The following is a 15,053-nucleotide window of genomic DNA, read 5'->3' on the forward strand; positions in this document are numbered from 1 at the left end:
CTCTTTATGCTTCGGGTCCACAGTCAACACACAGCTTCCGGGCTTTGTGTGAGCAAGCCTCACAAACAAATCGGTTGCACTGCACACAGTTTTCATAGGCCTTGTTTTGTGTGCACCTGCCAACTTGACATTGTCTTATTTTTCCCGAGTGGAAGCTGTGGTGCTTGGGGAAGAGGGAGAACAGGATCGGCCTGCTTGGCGGCTCACGAAGCTTACATGCCAGATCCAGTGGGATGCATGGTGCTGAGGATGCAAACACTCTTATTTATATTACATTTGTACACCATGAGTGTTGCTTTACCACTCTCCATCACTGATGTGGAGTACAGCTCCGTTGGTATGTTGTTTTGCGCAGTGGGGGTACCTCCTGCCTTTGTTTGTTCACTGTTCCTAGCAGGCTAGTCTCCTTTGCAATCAACGTGTCTGCCAGGGAAATTGATGTGAAGAAGTTGTCCAATAGTCACATTTCTGTCTTTGCCAATATAAGGCTCCATGAGTCTCAAAACCACAATCTCAGAAAGTCGCCGTTGAGCAAGTACTTTTTTTTGTGTATTTTTTATTTTTTATTGAATACCTGAAACAAACAATATACTTGCAGTGAAACCACTCAACAACTACACCACACCAGTCATCCAACAGACTCTCATTCAGAGTGACACACAGAGGCACCCAGGGTCAATGCCCTGCTCAAGGGCACGTTGACAGATCTCCCACCAGGCCAAAAAATATGAACCTGAACCCCCCAGGTTCCCCCCACAGTTCCCCAATAGTTGTCCCTCAACCATCCGAGACCCCTCCCACAGTCCCCCCACCAAAATACAATTAATTCCTTTCCCCACCCCAATAACCCCCCCCCCCCCCCCCCTCAATGTACCAACACCAAGAAAATGAACTAAAGTGAAAAAAGAAAAAGACAGTGGAAAACAGCAAACAACAATGCAAAAAAAACAAAGGACATCAAGGACAACTAAAATCATAACAGCAATGCCAACTGTATATGTTTGAGTGCATGTCTGGCACTATAACGTGTGTGGGTGTCCGTGTATGCGTGTATTTGAATGAGAGTGTGTGTACATGCATGTGTACAAACACCTGCACGGCATCAGCCTCAGGCAAATTAGTGGTAAAAACCCCACCATTCAAACATGCTTTTTATTATGTTTTATTTTTACTTAATTTTTTACTTTTATCATTGACATTGAGCAAGTACTTGGTTTCAACATTGGCGGCTAACCAAAACTTAACTGAAGTCACATGCACCATTATCAACCTGCAAGGCGCGCATGATTAACGTGAGCGCCAACGCTGATGAATAGGCATAACACAAACTCATCCTTTACACTTTTGTTGTTCTAAATTAAACCAACCTCTTCACCCCCATCATTCAGTTAGGCCTCCGGGCTTTTAAATCAGATTGTGAAGTAACTTGCACACTGATCGCACATTCCATCCATTGTCATTCATTCAGTGGGTTGGCGTCGTTTGCGTCGCTGGATAGAGTCAAGGATATGTTTAGCGTTATTCTAAAGGCCTACTGCAACATGTAGCATGTTCTCATTTCCCTTAAAATATATTTGATTAGTAATAAGAGTTATAGTAAATAAAACAGTCCCATAACTGCTTCTTTACAAAGTAAAACATAAAAGAGAATGGTATCAACCCGCAAGGCGTGCAGTCAAATTATTTGCTGCTGATAAATAAATTCATCATTACACTATTGTCTTTCTAAATTATTCAACCTCTTCACACTCCTTGTCATTCAGGCCTAATTTTAATTCAATTGTGAAGTAAGGTGCACAATTATCTCCCATTCATCCATTTGTCATTCATTCAGTGAGGAGAGAGAGACGCATTAACGCATGGCTGGGTACCAAGGTCCTACAGCACATTGTCTTGGTGGATTAAGTTAGGAATAGGTGTGAAATACTTTTCTGTTTGTGATTTCAAAATTGACAAATGAGCAGTGTAAAATACAAACATTTAGGAAAAGTCAGGGAAGGAGCAGGACATAGATTTTTTGGGGGGCAGACATTTTTTATTTACAAAATCAAATGTCAGTGGCCTATGGCGGTTCTAGTGTTAAATATCATCAGAAGATGTGGTCTGGAGAATTTTTTTGTGCAATTCCCCTTTAATTGAGCATTTAGAAGAGGGGAATGTGTTTGTAAAACAATTGCCATCAACTGATACAAATAATTATAATATCTTTATGTTATTTAAGCCAACTTTTCAGGTGACATTTAATTAAGGGGAAATCATTTGTGTACACATAAGATGCATACGGTTGTCATTAGCATCACTAACTGGCTACAGGAGGACTGTGACATTCTGAAGGATCAGGTTTACAGGGGGGTCTGCTCTACAGCGTGCTCTCTCTCATAGAGGGGGAGAGCGGGAAGTTGACTGTTTTATGGTCGGTTATAAAATACGCTGCCCCTATGCTCTGTAGTGTTCGAGATTGGAATGTAAACTTTGGAACACAGAGAGACCCTTGAACATCAAACGTTTGAATAATTAAACAATATTTCTATTTTTGAGAATGTGGGAGTGGTCCGTGGACACTTAAGGGACAGTCATGTCAAGTGTGTTTCATTTGGTGATCTCATGAGGGACAGGAAACACACATAACTGTATCTCTTAAATTGTACATTTCTCAGCTGGCAGGTTTACATCTAAATATTGTGAAACGTATGTGATTAACATTAAACTATTTGTGAAAAGATGTAATGTGAGGTTAACCTTCTACATGAGACTATGGATTTTCATATAAAGATTAACTAGTCAGTGGCCACACCCCCGTGAGCCCAGACATCACAGTAGGCGTCATAGAACCACCCCTTCATCCACAGAGTATAAAACCCACTTCCTACAAAATGTAAGTCAGAGAATGCCAGGATGGAGATCCACACATTGGAATGGCTACAATTCTATTGGCCACGGAGACCATACAGCATGTAGTTTTGGCTACACGTCTGTAAATGGTTCAACTCTGAGACTATCGATGACTGCAGAATAAGAGCAAATCTTAGACGTACAATTACTAGTCTGCAGCTGGAAGTCTAGTACGAGAATACCGACAACCGCAGAAGCATCTATTCTATGCAACAACCATCTGTAGGCCTGACATATCCATTACAACAGACACTATCCAGAGCCGCGGAGAAAGATACAACCACAAAGGACATTGTTACTTCTGGGGAAGTTAACCAGAGACTCTCTGATGAACTGACTCTCCAGCAGACGGACCGGTGATTCCAACAGAGAAGATAACAACAACATACGGGCGTAAATACAGACATTGCAATTATTCTCGAATGAGCGGCCGTTCATGTGCAAAGGATTAGCATTTCAATGAATATAATTATCAACTGTGTGTAGTTAATCCATTTAGTCTTTCCCGTTCTCTCAGTCCCCACCCCTTTCCTTTGTCTACCAAGCCGTCATATCGGCTTCGTCCGCTAGGGACCGTTTCTTTGTATCATGTAGTAACCCAAATATCTACTTTTTGTTAGTTATATAATTTTGTGTGATTATTTAGTTAGTTAGTAAATAAATAATTAAGCCATATTGTATATTGCTGGTTCATGATTAAGGCTCGGGTTTGTGCAGATATCCAATGGTTTGAGATGCTCAGTAATGAGAACTGATGAGGTAATAATTCATTAATAGAAGACTGCAATTGATCAGATATTAAAATATCTGAAGAGTTATGTTCGGGAAATCTCAACATTTGGTGCTACGACTTCCTAGTTAATTAACGTTTACATGATTAGTTTAATCACTTAATAATTAAATCTAGAGAACTGATTTGATATAAATCAGTCTTCACATTTAATGATAGTCCAGACACGACAAAGGGCTCATAGTGATGTCTGGAATCGAATAAATGGAATAGCATCAAGCACATCAAACATCTGGAAACCAAGTGTTTTACTCCATTGCCCTATTCCATTCCAGCCATTACAATGAGTCCATCCTCCTATAGCTCCTCCCACTAGCCTCCTCTGATTTCCAGGTATAGGGAAGGTAAACGATAGGTCTGACTAGAGAACCCACTGAAAGGTTCTGCGCTACTGCAGTTACTTGCCAGTATGCAATCTTCTTAAGATTCTGAGCTACAGAATGCTGACAGCACAAGAAAACACAGAATACAACTCACAATGATTTATTCTGAGTCTCAAGACTCTATCCAAAGGTCACATCCACTCTATGAATTGTTAAAAAGCAGGCATATCCTGGCATATATTAACTTTATATCCAGATAGATGAATACAGTGCCCAACTAAATGTGTTCAAGACTTGGCTGTCAGGCATAAAGTAAAGTGAAAAATATATACTTTACCATGTAAAAAATTACTTTTAATTCCACACATTTTGCGAGTGATTTGTAAACAACATCTTCACAATCAAGCCACTGTAGTATCATCCACACCCTTCCATGTTAGAAATTGAGTTCACATAAATGTCAGAACAAAAGATAAGGTACAGACAGCATAGTTTGTGCTGGTTGGATTTACAGCACCCTTTAACAAAGGAATAAACAGCATAGACTGGAAATTGGCTTTAAGGAGAAAAGTGTTGTCTTGTGATGGGTCATTCGTGAATGAAGTGCTCTCTTTGAACAGATCTTTTTAGTTTTGCAGCTAAATTAACTTCATAAACAAACATGGAAAATGTGTTATCCTGTATTGCTTACTTGCTATGATCTAAAAACAAAGCCATAGACAGATGTGTTCCAACCATGAGATGGGACACTTAGAAAGTATTCAAAACAGAAACAGCTTGGATTCACACTATCCCTAAGTAGTATGTCACTGTCCTGGCTGTTTTATCCTATCGAATATATTCAATTGTATCTATAAATAAATGTTACAATACATTGTTTGACTAACCCTATTCCTCTTGACAGATATGTGACATTATCCTGAATAGAATTTGCTGGGAAATGATCTAATAACATATTAATGATTTGTTATAGGGATTAAGCATATAGGTTGTAAGGATGATTACAATTATAAGATGTCAGTCATGAGATGAGACCAAGCAAGAGTTGGAGTACTGTGGCTTTTTTCTGCCTCAAAACACTAACAAGATTATAGATATAATATGATATGAACCGTGATATTAGTTCTTCATTTCCAACATTTTCTGAGGGCTATACTGTTGTTTGCCAAACTCTCCAACTAAAGCAAATACTCAGTTTCTCTACATAAGAAAAAAAACAGACTACTACATGTGTTTCAGATCAACTCAGCTGCTTGAGTATTACATTATGGAATATTTAACTGGTCCTTAATGCCATAAGCTATGTTTGGAGAGGGCCTTTGTTACACAACCAATAACTGTAAAATGAACGTGAATCTCTGAATCAACTGGCTATATCTATCTGACGAAGATGTTAAAATTGGGATTTGTTATGCAGACTAAAAGATGACCATGACATGATAGGTCTAGTATAACCATCATCAACTGAAAATTCAGTTTTGTTACTTTCTTGCTAAGGGACTATTATTCTTACAGATATTATAACTGTAGGTCCTAGCCTATAATATATCAAGACAAAGGAGATGATTGTGGACTACAGGAAAAAGAGGACCGAGCACGCCCCCATTCTCATCGACAGGGCTGTAGTGGAGCTGGTTGAGAGTTTCAAGTTCCTTGGTGTCCACATCACCAACAAACTAACATGGTCCAAGCACACGAAGACTGTCGTGAAGAGGGCACGACAAAACCTATTCCTCCTCAGGAGACTGATAAGATTTGGCATGGATCCTCAGATCCTCAAAAGATTCTACAGCTGCACCATCAAGAGCATCCCTGCCTGGTATGGCAACTGTTCGGTCTCCAACCGCAAAGCACTACAGAGGGTGGTGCGTACGGCCCAGTACATTACCTCGACTATCCGGTGCTCCCACACATTGACTCTGTACCAGTACTTCCCTTTGTATAGTCTCGCTATTGTTATTTTACTGCTGCTCTTTAATTACTTGTTACTTTTATTTCTTATTCGCATTTTTTATTTGATTTTTTAACTGCATTGTTGGTTAGGGGCTTGTAAAGTAAGAATTTCACCTGTTGATTTCGGTGCATGTAACTAATAACATTTTATTTTATTTTGATTTGATCTCTTTCCCAGTTTCACTGTCTCAAAATCAATTAATTGCATGTGGGTAGAGCTCTCTTGAGGTAAAATTAACCTTGAGCTATGTGTAATGAACTCTGTATGTGCTTGATAGGGCTTAATTTAGGACCATATAAAAAGTCACAAATTAACTATATTGGGTGAGAAAAGTTTATATTCCCAAAATAATTTGACATCAGGTTCCTATGTCTCCCATACTACTGTTTCCAGTCACCTGGACATACTTGGCATAATTGTTTGAGGTTAGAGAAATCCCTAATACCTGTGCCGACCCTACCCTAAAACCTGATCCCAACCCTTACCTTAATCATAACAATTACCTAACCCTAACCTTAACCCTGAACTTAACCATGTTTGCAGAGCTGGTTAATGATACTTTGAATTGAAGGATCCTGGACGTGAAATGAGTTCTTGTCATATTGGTCGTTTCCTCAAGCCCAGGTACTGTTCCAGAACTAGACTAGATAAAGAATGTTATACTGAATTGCCATGTAGATTACTGGTATACACCCTCACATACAAATCGAATGCATTTATGTTAAAAGGAACCAATCATCTTACCTGCAAATGTCCCTGGTACATATTGAGCTCAAAGTCAGTTGCTGATTCTCCGACGATGGATTTGGAGGTTACTTTTAGGCTTGCAATACAGATACACTAGGCTACACTGGAAGTGTTCATATGTGCAAAGAGTTCTGGAAAAATAGGCGGAACGTTTCAAATGCACCCTCTAGTTGAGGCGTTGAAGGTTTCGCGAAAGGAAAGGAACTGTCCTTGTTTTAGGTGCTGAAACGCAAGAGTTCTTGCCATGTATTTTTTGCCGGTGTTTTAACTGAGGTAGCCCGCCGCGATAAGTGCGCTACCAGACCCCACTTCAACGCGAAGCGCCCAACAATCTTCACTGCGCTGCAAAAAGCTTCAGTGTCCTCGGCTTCAAATGGACAACAATTCCGTCAGTCAAGTAAAATCCCCCTTGTTATGTCTTCATTGTGCACACGAAGGCTCTCCCCCTCTCGACTGTCGCTTAGTAATTGTTTTGACGATTCTCGGTTGATTCTCTTCTTATAATGCACTCATCACTCCTGCTTGCCAACTCCCTTCATAAGGCTTCCTCAAAGATCGTCTATTATATTGACAAGATATTCGAGTGACTGCTCTAACAATGGAAATACATGTCATCAAAGATGGTGGGCAGGTGGGAATAGGCGAGATCAGGATGGGACATTCTAGCCAATGAGAGGGCAGATACTCGTGTGACCAACAGGTCATACAGATAGAGGACTCATCTTTTTATCTGTGCCATTATAGTGTCTATAACAGCATGGGCAGTGCCACCGAGGCTGTCTCCATTTGAAAGTAGTAAGTGTTCTTCTTCTTCATTGGCTGATTGCTCCCAATGCAAAGGACTTCCCACCCAGTTGACTACTTTAAAATGGTGGAAGCCCTCAATGGCAATGTCCATGGAAAAATAGGTTATATCCATGATGAGTCCTCTATCATTATGACAACAGGTACAATAGGGTAAGTTGCAGAAACGCCACAAGCGTCCGCTTATATCAGTGCATTTGTAACAACCTAACCATTAGGAAACTTTTATTTCACCACATAAGGGGTAGCCTTGGGGCGGCAGGGTAGCCTAGTGGTTATAGCGTTGAACTAGAAACCGAAAGGTTGCAAGGTTCATATCCCCGAGCTGACAAGGTACAAATCTGTCATTCTGCCCTTGAACAGGCAGTTAACCCACTGTTCCTAGGCCATCATTGAAAATAAGAATGTGTTCTTAACTGACTTGCCTAGTTAAATAAATAATAAATAAATAAGGCTCACGTAGAAAATTTGCAATTACATTTTTTGTTGACCAAATTCGACACTCTCTCATTGGCCTCCATACAAAATTGCTCATTTCATGGGCTTATTTTAGTGGACAGAAATTTGGGCGGAGTAAAACATCTAGCTTTGCTTCTTTGTCTCTGCCTTCCTCCAGGACACATCCTCTAAAGGAGGCACAGGTTGAAATTGGGGGCAATTTGAAACTTGTTTTAGGCGGGGTGCTGCAGACATTAATGTTACTTCTAAAGTTAAAGGCTAATTTTTCAACATTTACTTTGTCTATATTTTCAGGTTTATATGAAGCCTAATAATAACCATTTTCCATCTTACTGCAGCTGAAAACCACTGACTGCACTGCAATTGACCTACACAAACTGGTTCAGAGTACCCTTAGTGCCAGTCAGTGCTATCATGCAAGCAACAAGTTCTCACAGCCTCACGTCAAAATTGGACGTTCATCCATGTTTCTCAAATGTAACAATTTGAAGTTCTTCCAAATGTAAAATGTTGACGTGTTTACGGTTAAGTTCAGGCATTAACTCAGAATTTTCAAGGTTTGGTTTAAGTTAAGGCATTAACTTCAAATTCTTAAGGTTAGGCATTAACTCTGAATGGTTAAGGTAAGGATTAAGGTTTGGGATAGGCTTAAAACAAAGATATCAATAAAAACTTTATATCGCTGGATTCGACCTTCCAACCTTAATTTAGAATAAAAGGCAGATGCTTAACGCCCATCCGCCATCCCCATCCACAACCCCCTAGCAAAACCGTAACCGACTTGAAGGTAACTGCGCTCACTGATGCCACTAGTGGCCAGGCTGCATGCACTCACAACCAAATCTGGTATCAGGCTAGGTTCAGAGACATTGAAAGATACAAGTTGCATCACACATTTCAACATGTTGAAGTCATATTGGATACTCTAGAAACCTTTTTGTCACAATCATGTTAGGCTAATAACTATTTTCCTGGCAAACATGTTTCTGCTAAGGTGCAAGTTTTGCTCCTTACTGTTTATTGATATGAAACAGATCTCCTTTGATGCCAACCCTCCAAAACATGAACACTGAATAAGGTATGTAATGTATTAGCATTAACCCCACAAAATCCCAGCCCCACTGGGATAATAATAATAATAATGATGAAAATATGAGCTGCTATAAGCTATAATTACATAAGGATGAAAATGTATATGCAAACTTCATGTAAACAAGTGATGCAAAGGTTGATTGGGATGACACCCTTGAGTCTATACAGTGCATTTGGAAAGTATTCAGACCCCTTGACTTTTTCCACATTTTGTTACGTAACATCCTTATTCTAAAATGTTCTAAATAAAACATTTTCCTCATCAATCTACACACAATACCCTATAATTAATGATTTAAAACAAGTTTTTTTAAATTCACATAAAAAACTGAAATATGTTATTTACAGTACATACAGTAAGTTTTCAGACCCTTTGCTATGAGACTTGAAATTGAGCTCAGGTGCGTCCTGTTTCCGTTGATATTCCTTGAAATGTTTCTACAACTTGATTGGAGTCCACCTGTGGTAAATTCAATTGATTGGAAATTATTTGGAAAAGCACACACCTGTCTATATAAGGTCCCACAGTTAACAGTGCATGTCAGAGCAAAAACCAAGCCATGAGGTCGAAAGAATTGTATGTAGAGCTCCGAGACAGGATTGTGTCAAGGCAGAGATCTGGGGAAGGGTACCAAAAAAATGTCTGCTGCATTTTTATTTATTTCACCTTTATTTATCCAGGTAGGCCAGGTAGGCTAGTTGAGAACAAGTTCTCATTTGCAACTGCAAACTGGCCAAGATAAAGCATAGCAGTTCGACATATACAACAACACAGAGTTACACATGGAATAAACAAAACATAGTCAATAATACAGTAGAAAAAAAGAAAACAAAAAGTCTATATACAGTGACACAAAAAAATACAGTTTTATATCTTTATGTTTGAAGCCTGAAATGTGGCAAAAGGTCGCAAAGTTCAAGGGGGCCGAATACTTTCGCAAGGCACTGTACCTGTATATATTTTAAAATTAGGAACCAAAAAATAAGAGTACAGATTATTGTATGGGACAATATACAAACATTTTGAGGAATGATCATTTGAAAAATACACTTTTATTAAGTAAATGTATTTATTGGTTTCTTTTCATTTTGATAAGACATGAAAATGCAATGAATTTAATGTTATTTGTTGATGTAAAAATCTACATTTACCGATTTTAAGGTTGTGTCATTAAATTTGGGGTGGGGTGAGGTCGTGAGAAATTCTCACGAATATAATAGGGTTCCCAGAAATTCTTGCAGAAATAATGAGGTTCATCCTAAAAAGCCACTCCTGCAAACTCAAAATTAATGTTGGCTCTCTTGGTTGAATGGTCAAGACATTGGTTTCTCCCATGGGAGATCAGGGTTCTAATTCTGGAATTTACAAAACCACACTTATAATGTCACATTTGAAATGTTGGAATGTCATTTGAAAAATCCATGAGTCCGAAAACCACGTGTCTGTTTTTCCCCTATGTCTGACTTGTGAAAATGTCAAGTGATTTTTGGTTTGTAAGGGTGGGGCCCTTGTTAAGGTCAATAGCATCATGAACTTTACCCAGTACCAGGACATTTTTGCCAAAAACCTGTTTGCCTCTGTCAGGAGACTGGAACATGGCTGCAAGTGAATCTTCCAGCATGACAATAATCCCAAGCACACATCAAAATTCACTAAGAACTGGTTCATTGGCCACAATCCAGTCCCCGGACTTGAATCCCACTGAAAACCTGTGGTTTCAATTGAAAAGGGCAGTCCATAAGCGCAGACAAAGGATCTGGAATAATTCTGTGTGGATGAATGGTCTAAGATTCCTCCCAATGTGTTCTCCAACTCATAAAACATTTTAGAAAAAGGATCAGTTATCATCATGTGAGGTATTGAAAGGTATTGAAAACGGGGGTGTCAATAATTTTGACCTCTACCTTTTTGAGAAAAAAAGTATAACGTGTTAAACTAAATCTCTTTATCTGAGCAATTGTATTAGTATAATATAATATAATTTCCCAATTTGTTTGGAGCATATAATATAGATAAGTATTTGAGTAATACATTTTTTTTGTCATCTTTATCAAGGGTGTCCATCATTTCTGACCCGACTGTATGCACATGCAGAAATCCTCCCACTCATATCTCATGCAAATGTAACATGTTTGTAATCGGAATAGATTAACCAAACCAAGAATAATCCAATGCATTTGTGATGGCATGTTTTTGTTTGTAAATATAGCTCATTGGGGGTAGCATTTTGAGACGATAGAAATGATAAAACACATATAATGGTAGCTACTGTATTCGGTTGAACGTAAAGATCAAGTTTTGAGTTTTTATTAGTTTATTTGTTTTTATTCATTTTTATTAGTCGTATGAACGAGATACACATGATTGTATAAAATAAATTATTCAAATACTCAGCTATATTATTTGCTAAAAAAAAGGGAAATTAAATTATCTTGTACTAATACAATTGCTCAGAGAAAGAGATTTAGTTTAACACGTTATACTTTCTTTCTCAAAAATGTAGGGGTCAAAATTATTGACACCCCTGTTTAATGCAAGGAAACTTAAATATGTTTTAACAAATTTCTATCAGCATGTTAATGTGCAACCAGAGGGGGGAAAAACTCTAGACCACCTTTATTCCACACACAGAGACGCGTACAAAGCTCTCCCTCACCCTCCCTTTGTCAAATCTGACCATAATTCTATCAAAAATTAAAGCAGGAAGCACCAGTGACTCAATACAAAAGTGGTCAGATTTACCTTTATTTAACTAGGCAAGTCAGTTAAGAAGAAATTCTTATTTTTAATGACGAAGCAGATGCTAAGATGAAGCAGATGCTAAGCTACAGGACTGTTTTGCTAGCACAGATTGGAATATGTTCCAGGATCCTTCCTATGGCATTGTGGAGTACACCACACCAGTCATTGGCTTCATCAATAAGTGCATCGATGACATCGTCCCCCCCCCCCAACCAGAAGCCATCGATTACAGGCAACATCCGCACTGAGCTAAAGGCTAGAGCTGCCGCTTTCAAAGAGCGGTACTTTAACCCAGAAGCTTATAAGAAATCCCGCTATGCCCTCCGACAAACCATCAAACAGGCAAAGTGTCAATACAGGACTAAGATCGAATCATACTACACCGGCTCCGACATTCGTCGGATGTGGCAGGGCTGGAAAACAATTACACACTACAAAGGGAAGCTATCCGGAAACAAGGTAAGACCCAGATACAGACACATCGAATTGACAATGGTTTAATATTATGGTTTAATATTTAAACAGGGGCAGGCAATAGACAGGTCAAGGCAGGCAGGGGTCAGTAAACCAGAAGTGGGGCAACGGTACAGAGGTCAACAATCCAGAGGTGGGGGGCGAAGGTATAGGTCGGCAGGCTCAGGGTTAGGGGCAGGCAGGTAGGCTCAGAGTCAGGACAGGCAAGGGTCAAAACTAAGAGGGCGAGAATAGAGAGACTGGGAAAAGTAGGAGCTGAGAACAAAAAAACGCTGGATTACCAGGAAGTGTACTGCGAACATGCGCTGACCAACTGGCAAGTGTCTACCAGCATGTTTCAAGCAGACCACCATAGTCCCTGTGCCCAAGAACACTAAGGTAACCTTCCTAAATGACTACAGACCCGTTGCACTCACATCTGTAGCCATGAAGTGCTTTGAAAGGCTGGTCATGGCTCATATCAACACCATTGACAAAAGGAGCACCTATGTGAGAATGCTATTCATTGACTACAACTCAGCGTTCAACACCATTGTGCCCTCAAAGCTCATCAATAAGCTAAGGACCCTGAACACCTCCCTCTGCAACTTGATCCTGGACTTCCTGATGGGCCTCCCCCAGGTGGTAAGAGCAGGTAACAACACATCCGCCATGCTGATCCTCAATACAGGGGCCCCTCAGTGGTGCATGCTCAGTCCCCTCCTGCAGTCCCTGTTCACTCATGACTGCATGGCCACGCACGACTCCAACACCATCATTACATTTGGTAGGCCTGATCACCAAAACGACAAGACAGCCTATAGGGAGGAGGTCAGAGACCTAGCTGTGTTGTGCCAGGACAACAACCTCTCCCTCAACGTGATCAAGACATAGTAGATGATTGTGGATTACAGGAAAAGGAGGACCGAGCACGCCCTCATTCTCAACCAACGGGGCTGTATTGGAGCTGGTTGAGAGCTTTAAGTTCCTTGGTGTCCATGTCACCAACAAACTAACATGGTCCAAGCACACCAAGACAGTCGTGAAGAGGGCACGACAAAACCTATTCCCCCTCAGGAGAATGAAAAGATTTGGCATGGGTCCTGAGATCCTCAAAAGGTTCTACAGCTGCACCATCGAGAGCATCCTGGTTGCATGACTGCCTGGTATGGCAATTGCTCAGCCTCGGACTGTCACTACAGAGGGTAGTGGATACGGCTCAGTACATCACTGGGGCCAAGCTTCCTGCCATCCAGGACCTCTACACCATGCTGTGTCAGAGGAAGGCCCTAAAAATTGTCAAAGACTCCAGCCACCCTGGTCATAGACTGTTCTCTCTGCTATCGCATGGCAAGCGGTACCAGGTGCCCCGTGTTTAGGTCCAAGAGGCTTCTAAACAGCTTCTACCCCCAAGCCACAAGACTCCTGAACATCTAATCAAATGGCTACCCAGACCATTTTCATTCCCCCCCTCACCCCTCTTATATGCCGCTGCTACTCTGTTATTATCTATGCATAGTCACTTTAATAACTCTAGCTACATGTTCATATTACCTCAATTACCTCGACTAACCAGTGACCTCGCAGATTGACTCTGTACAGGAAACCCCTTTATATAGTCTTGCTATTGTTATTTTACTGCTGCTCTTTAACTACTTGTTACTTTTATTTCTTGTTCTTATTCGTATTTTTTTAACTGCATTGTTGGTTAGGGCCTTGTAAGTAAGCATTTCACTGTAAGGTCTACCTATACCTGATGTATTTGGCGCATGTGACTTGATAGACCATCCGACGAAATTCTTACTTGCAGGTTCCTTCTCGAAAATGCAACAACAATAAGAAATAATCAAAGATAAGAATACGAATAGAAAGTAAATGGTTCAGCAGAATAGAATACATATTTTAGCATACGTACAATACAGAAAGGCACAACTTATTGTCTAATATTTATACGTGTTTTGGGGAAGGGGGGATTGGGGTCAAGAGTTTAATTTGTGCAATCATAACAATAGTCTGGTAGCAGCAGTTGTGACGTGTGTGTGTGTGTGTGTGTGTGTGTGTGTGTGTGTGCTAGCGTGCGTGCTAAGGTGCGAAGATCAGAGCATGTGGTCAGTCCAGATCAAGTGCTCAGCAGTCTGACGGCTTTTAGACTGAAACTGTCTCTGAGCCTGTTGGTATCAGGCCTCATGCTCCGATACCATCTGTCCGGCGGTAATGGAGTGAACAGCTCGTGGCTGGGGTGTGTTGGGTCCTTGATGATGCTGCAGGCATTCCTCAGGCACCGTTTCGAGTAGATGTCCTGGATGTGTCTGAGCACAGTCCAAGTGATGTACTGGGCCATCTTCAGTGATGTACTGGGCCTTGTGGTTGTGGACAAAGCAATTCCCATACCAGGCCGTGATGCAAACGGTCAGGAAGCTTTCGATGGTGCAGCAGTTGTATTTGGAGAGTACCCGGGATGGCATGACAAATTTCTTGAGCCGCCTTAGGAAGTAGAGACACTGTTGCTCCCTCTTGACAAGAGTGGTGGTGTTGTTCATCCATGACATGTCCTTGGTGCCTATGCCCACCTATGTCTATTCGCAAATACTTCTCACATATTCTCACATACATTTAGCTCATATTGCTCTGTTTACCCTCAGGTTTGCATTTTAAACAAAGAATGATATCTGATCAGAGCTTAGTATTAGACATAATATTGAACCCTGAACAAGAATGCTAACTAAGACAAGGGGTCCTTGTTCTGAATTTATGTACAGTAAAGAAAATATAGGAAGGGAGGAAGTCCAAACACTA

General features: G+C 40.4%; 1 protein-coding gene across 1 annotated transcript in view; it reads right to left on the minus strand.

Annotated features, from left to right (window-relative positions):
* Positions 1 to 14,806, minus strand: part of LOC109902931 (PEX5-related protein) — a 170,756-nt gene extending 155,950 nt beyond the window's left edge. Inside the window, exon 1 of the mRNA XM_031838078.1 lies at positions 14,591 to 14,806. Within this exon, the coding sequence (XP_031693938.1) occupies positions 14,591 to 14,806 (216 nt within the window). The remainder of the gene's footprint in view (positions 1 to 14,590) is intronic.
* Positions 14,807 to 15,053: the final 247 nt, after the last annotated feature.

Source organism: Oncorhynchus kisutch, linkage group LG13 (assembly GCF_002021735.2).
Source record: "Oncorhynchus kisutch isolate 150728-3 linkage group LG13, Okis_V2, whole genome shotgun sequence".
Lineage (NCBI taxonomy): Eukaryota > Metazoa > Chordata > Actinopteri > Salmoniformes > Salmonidae > Oncorhynchus > Oncorhynchus kisutch.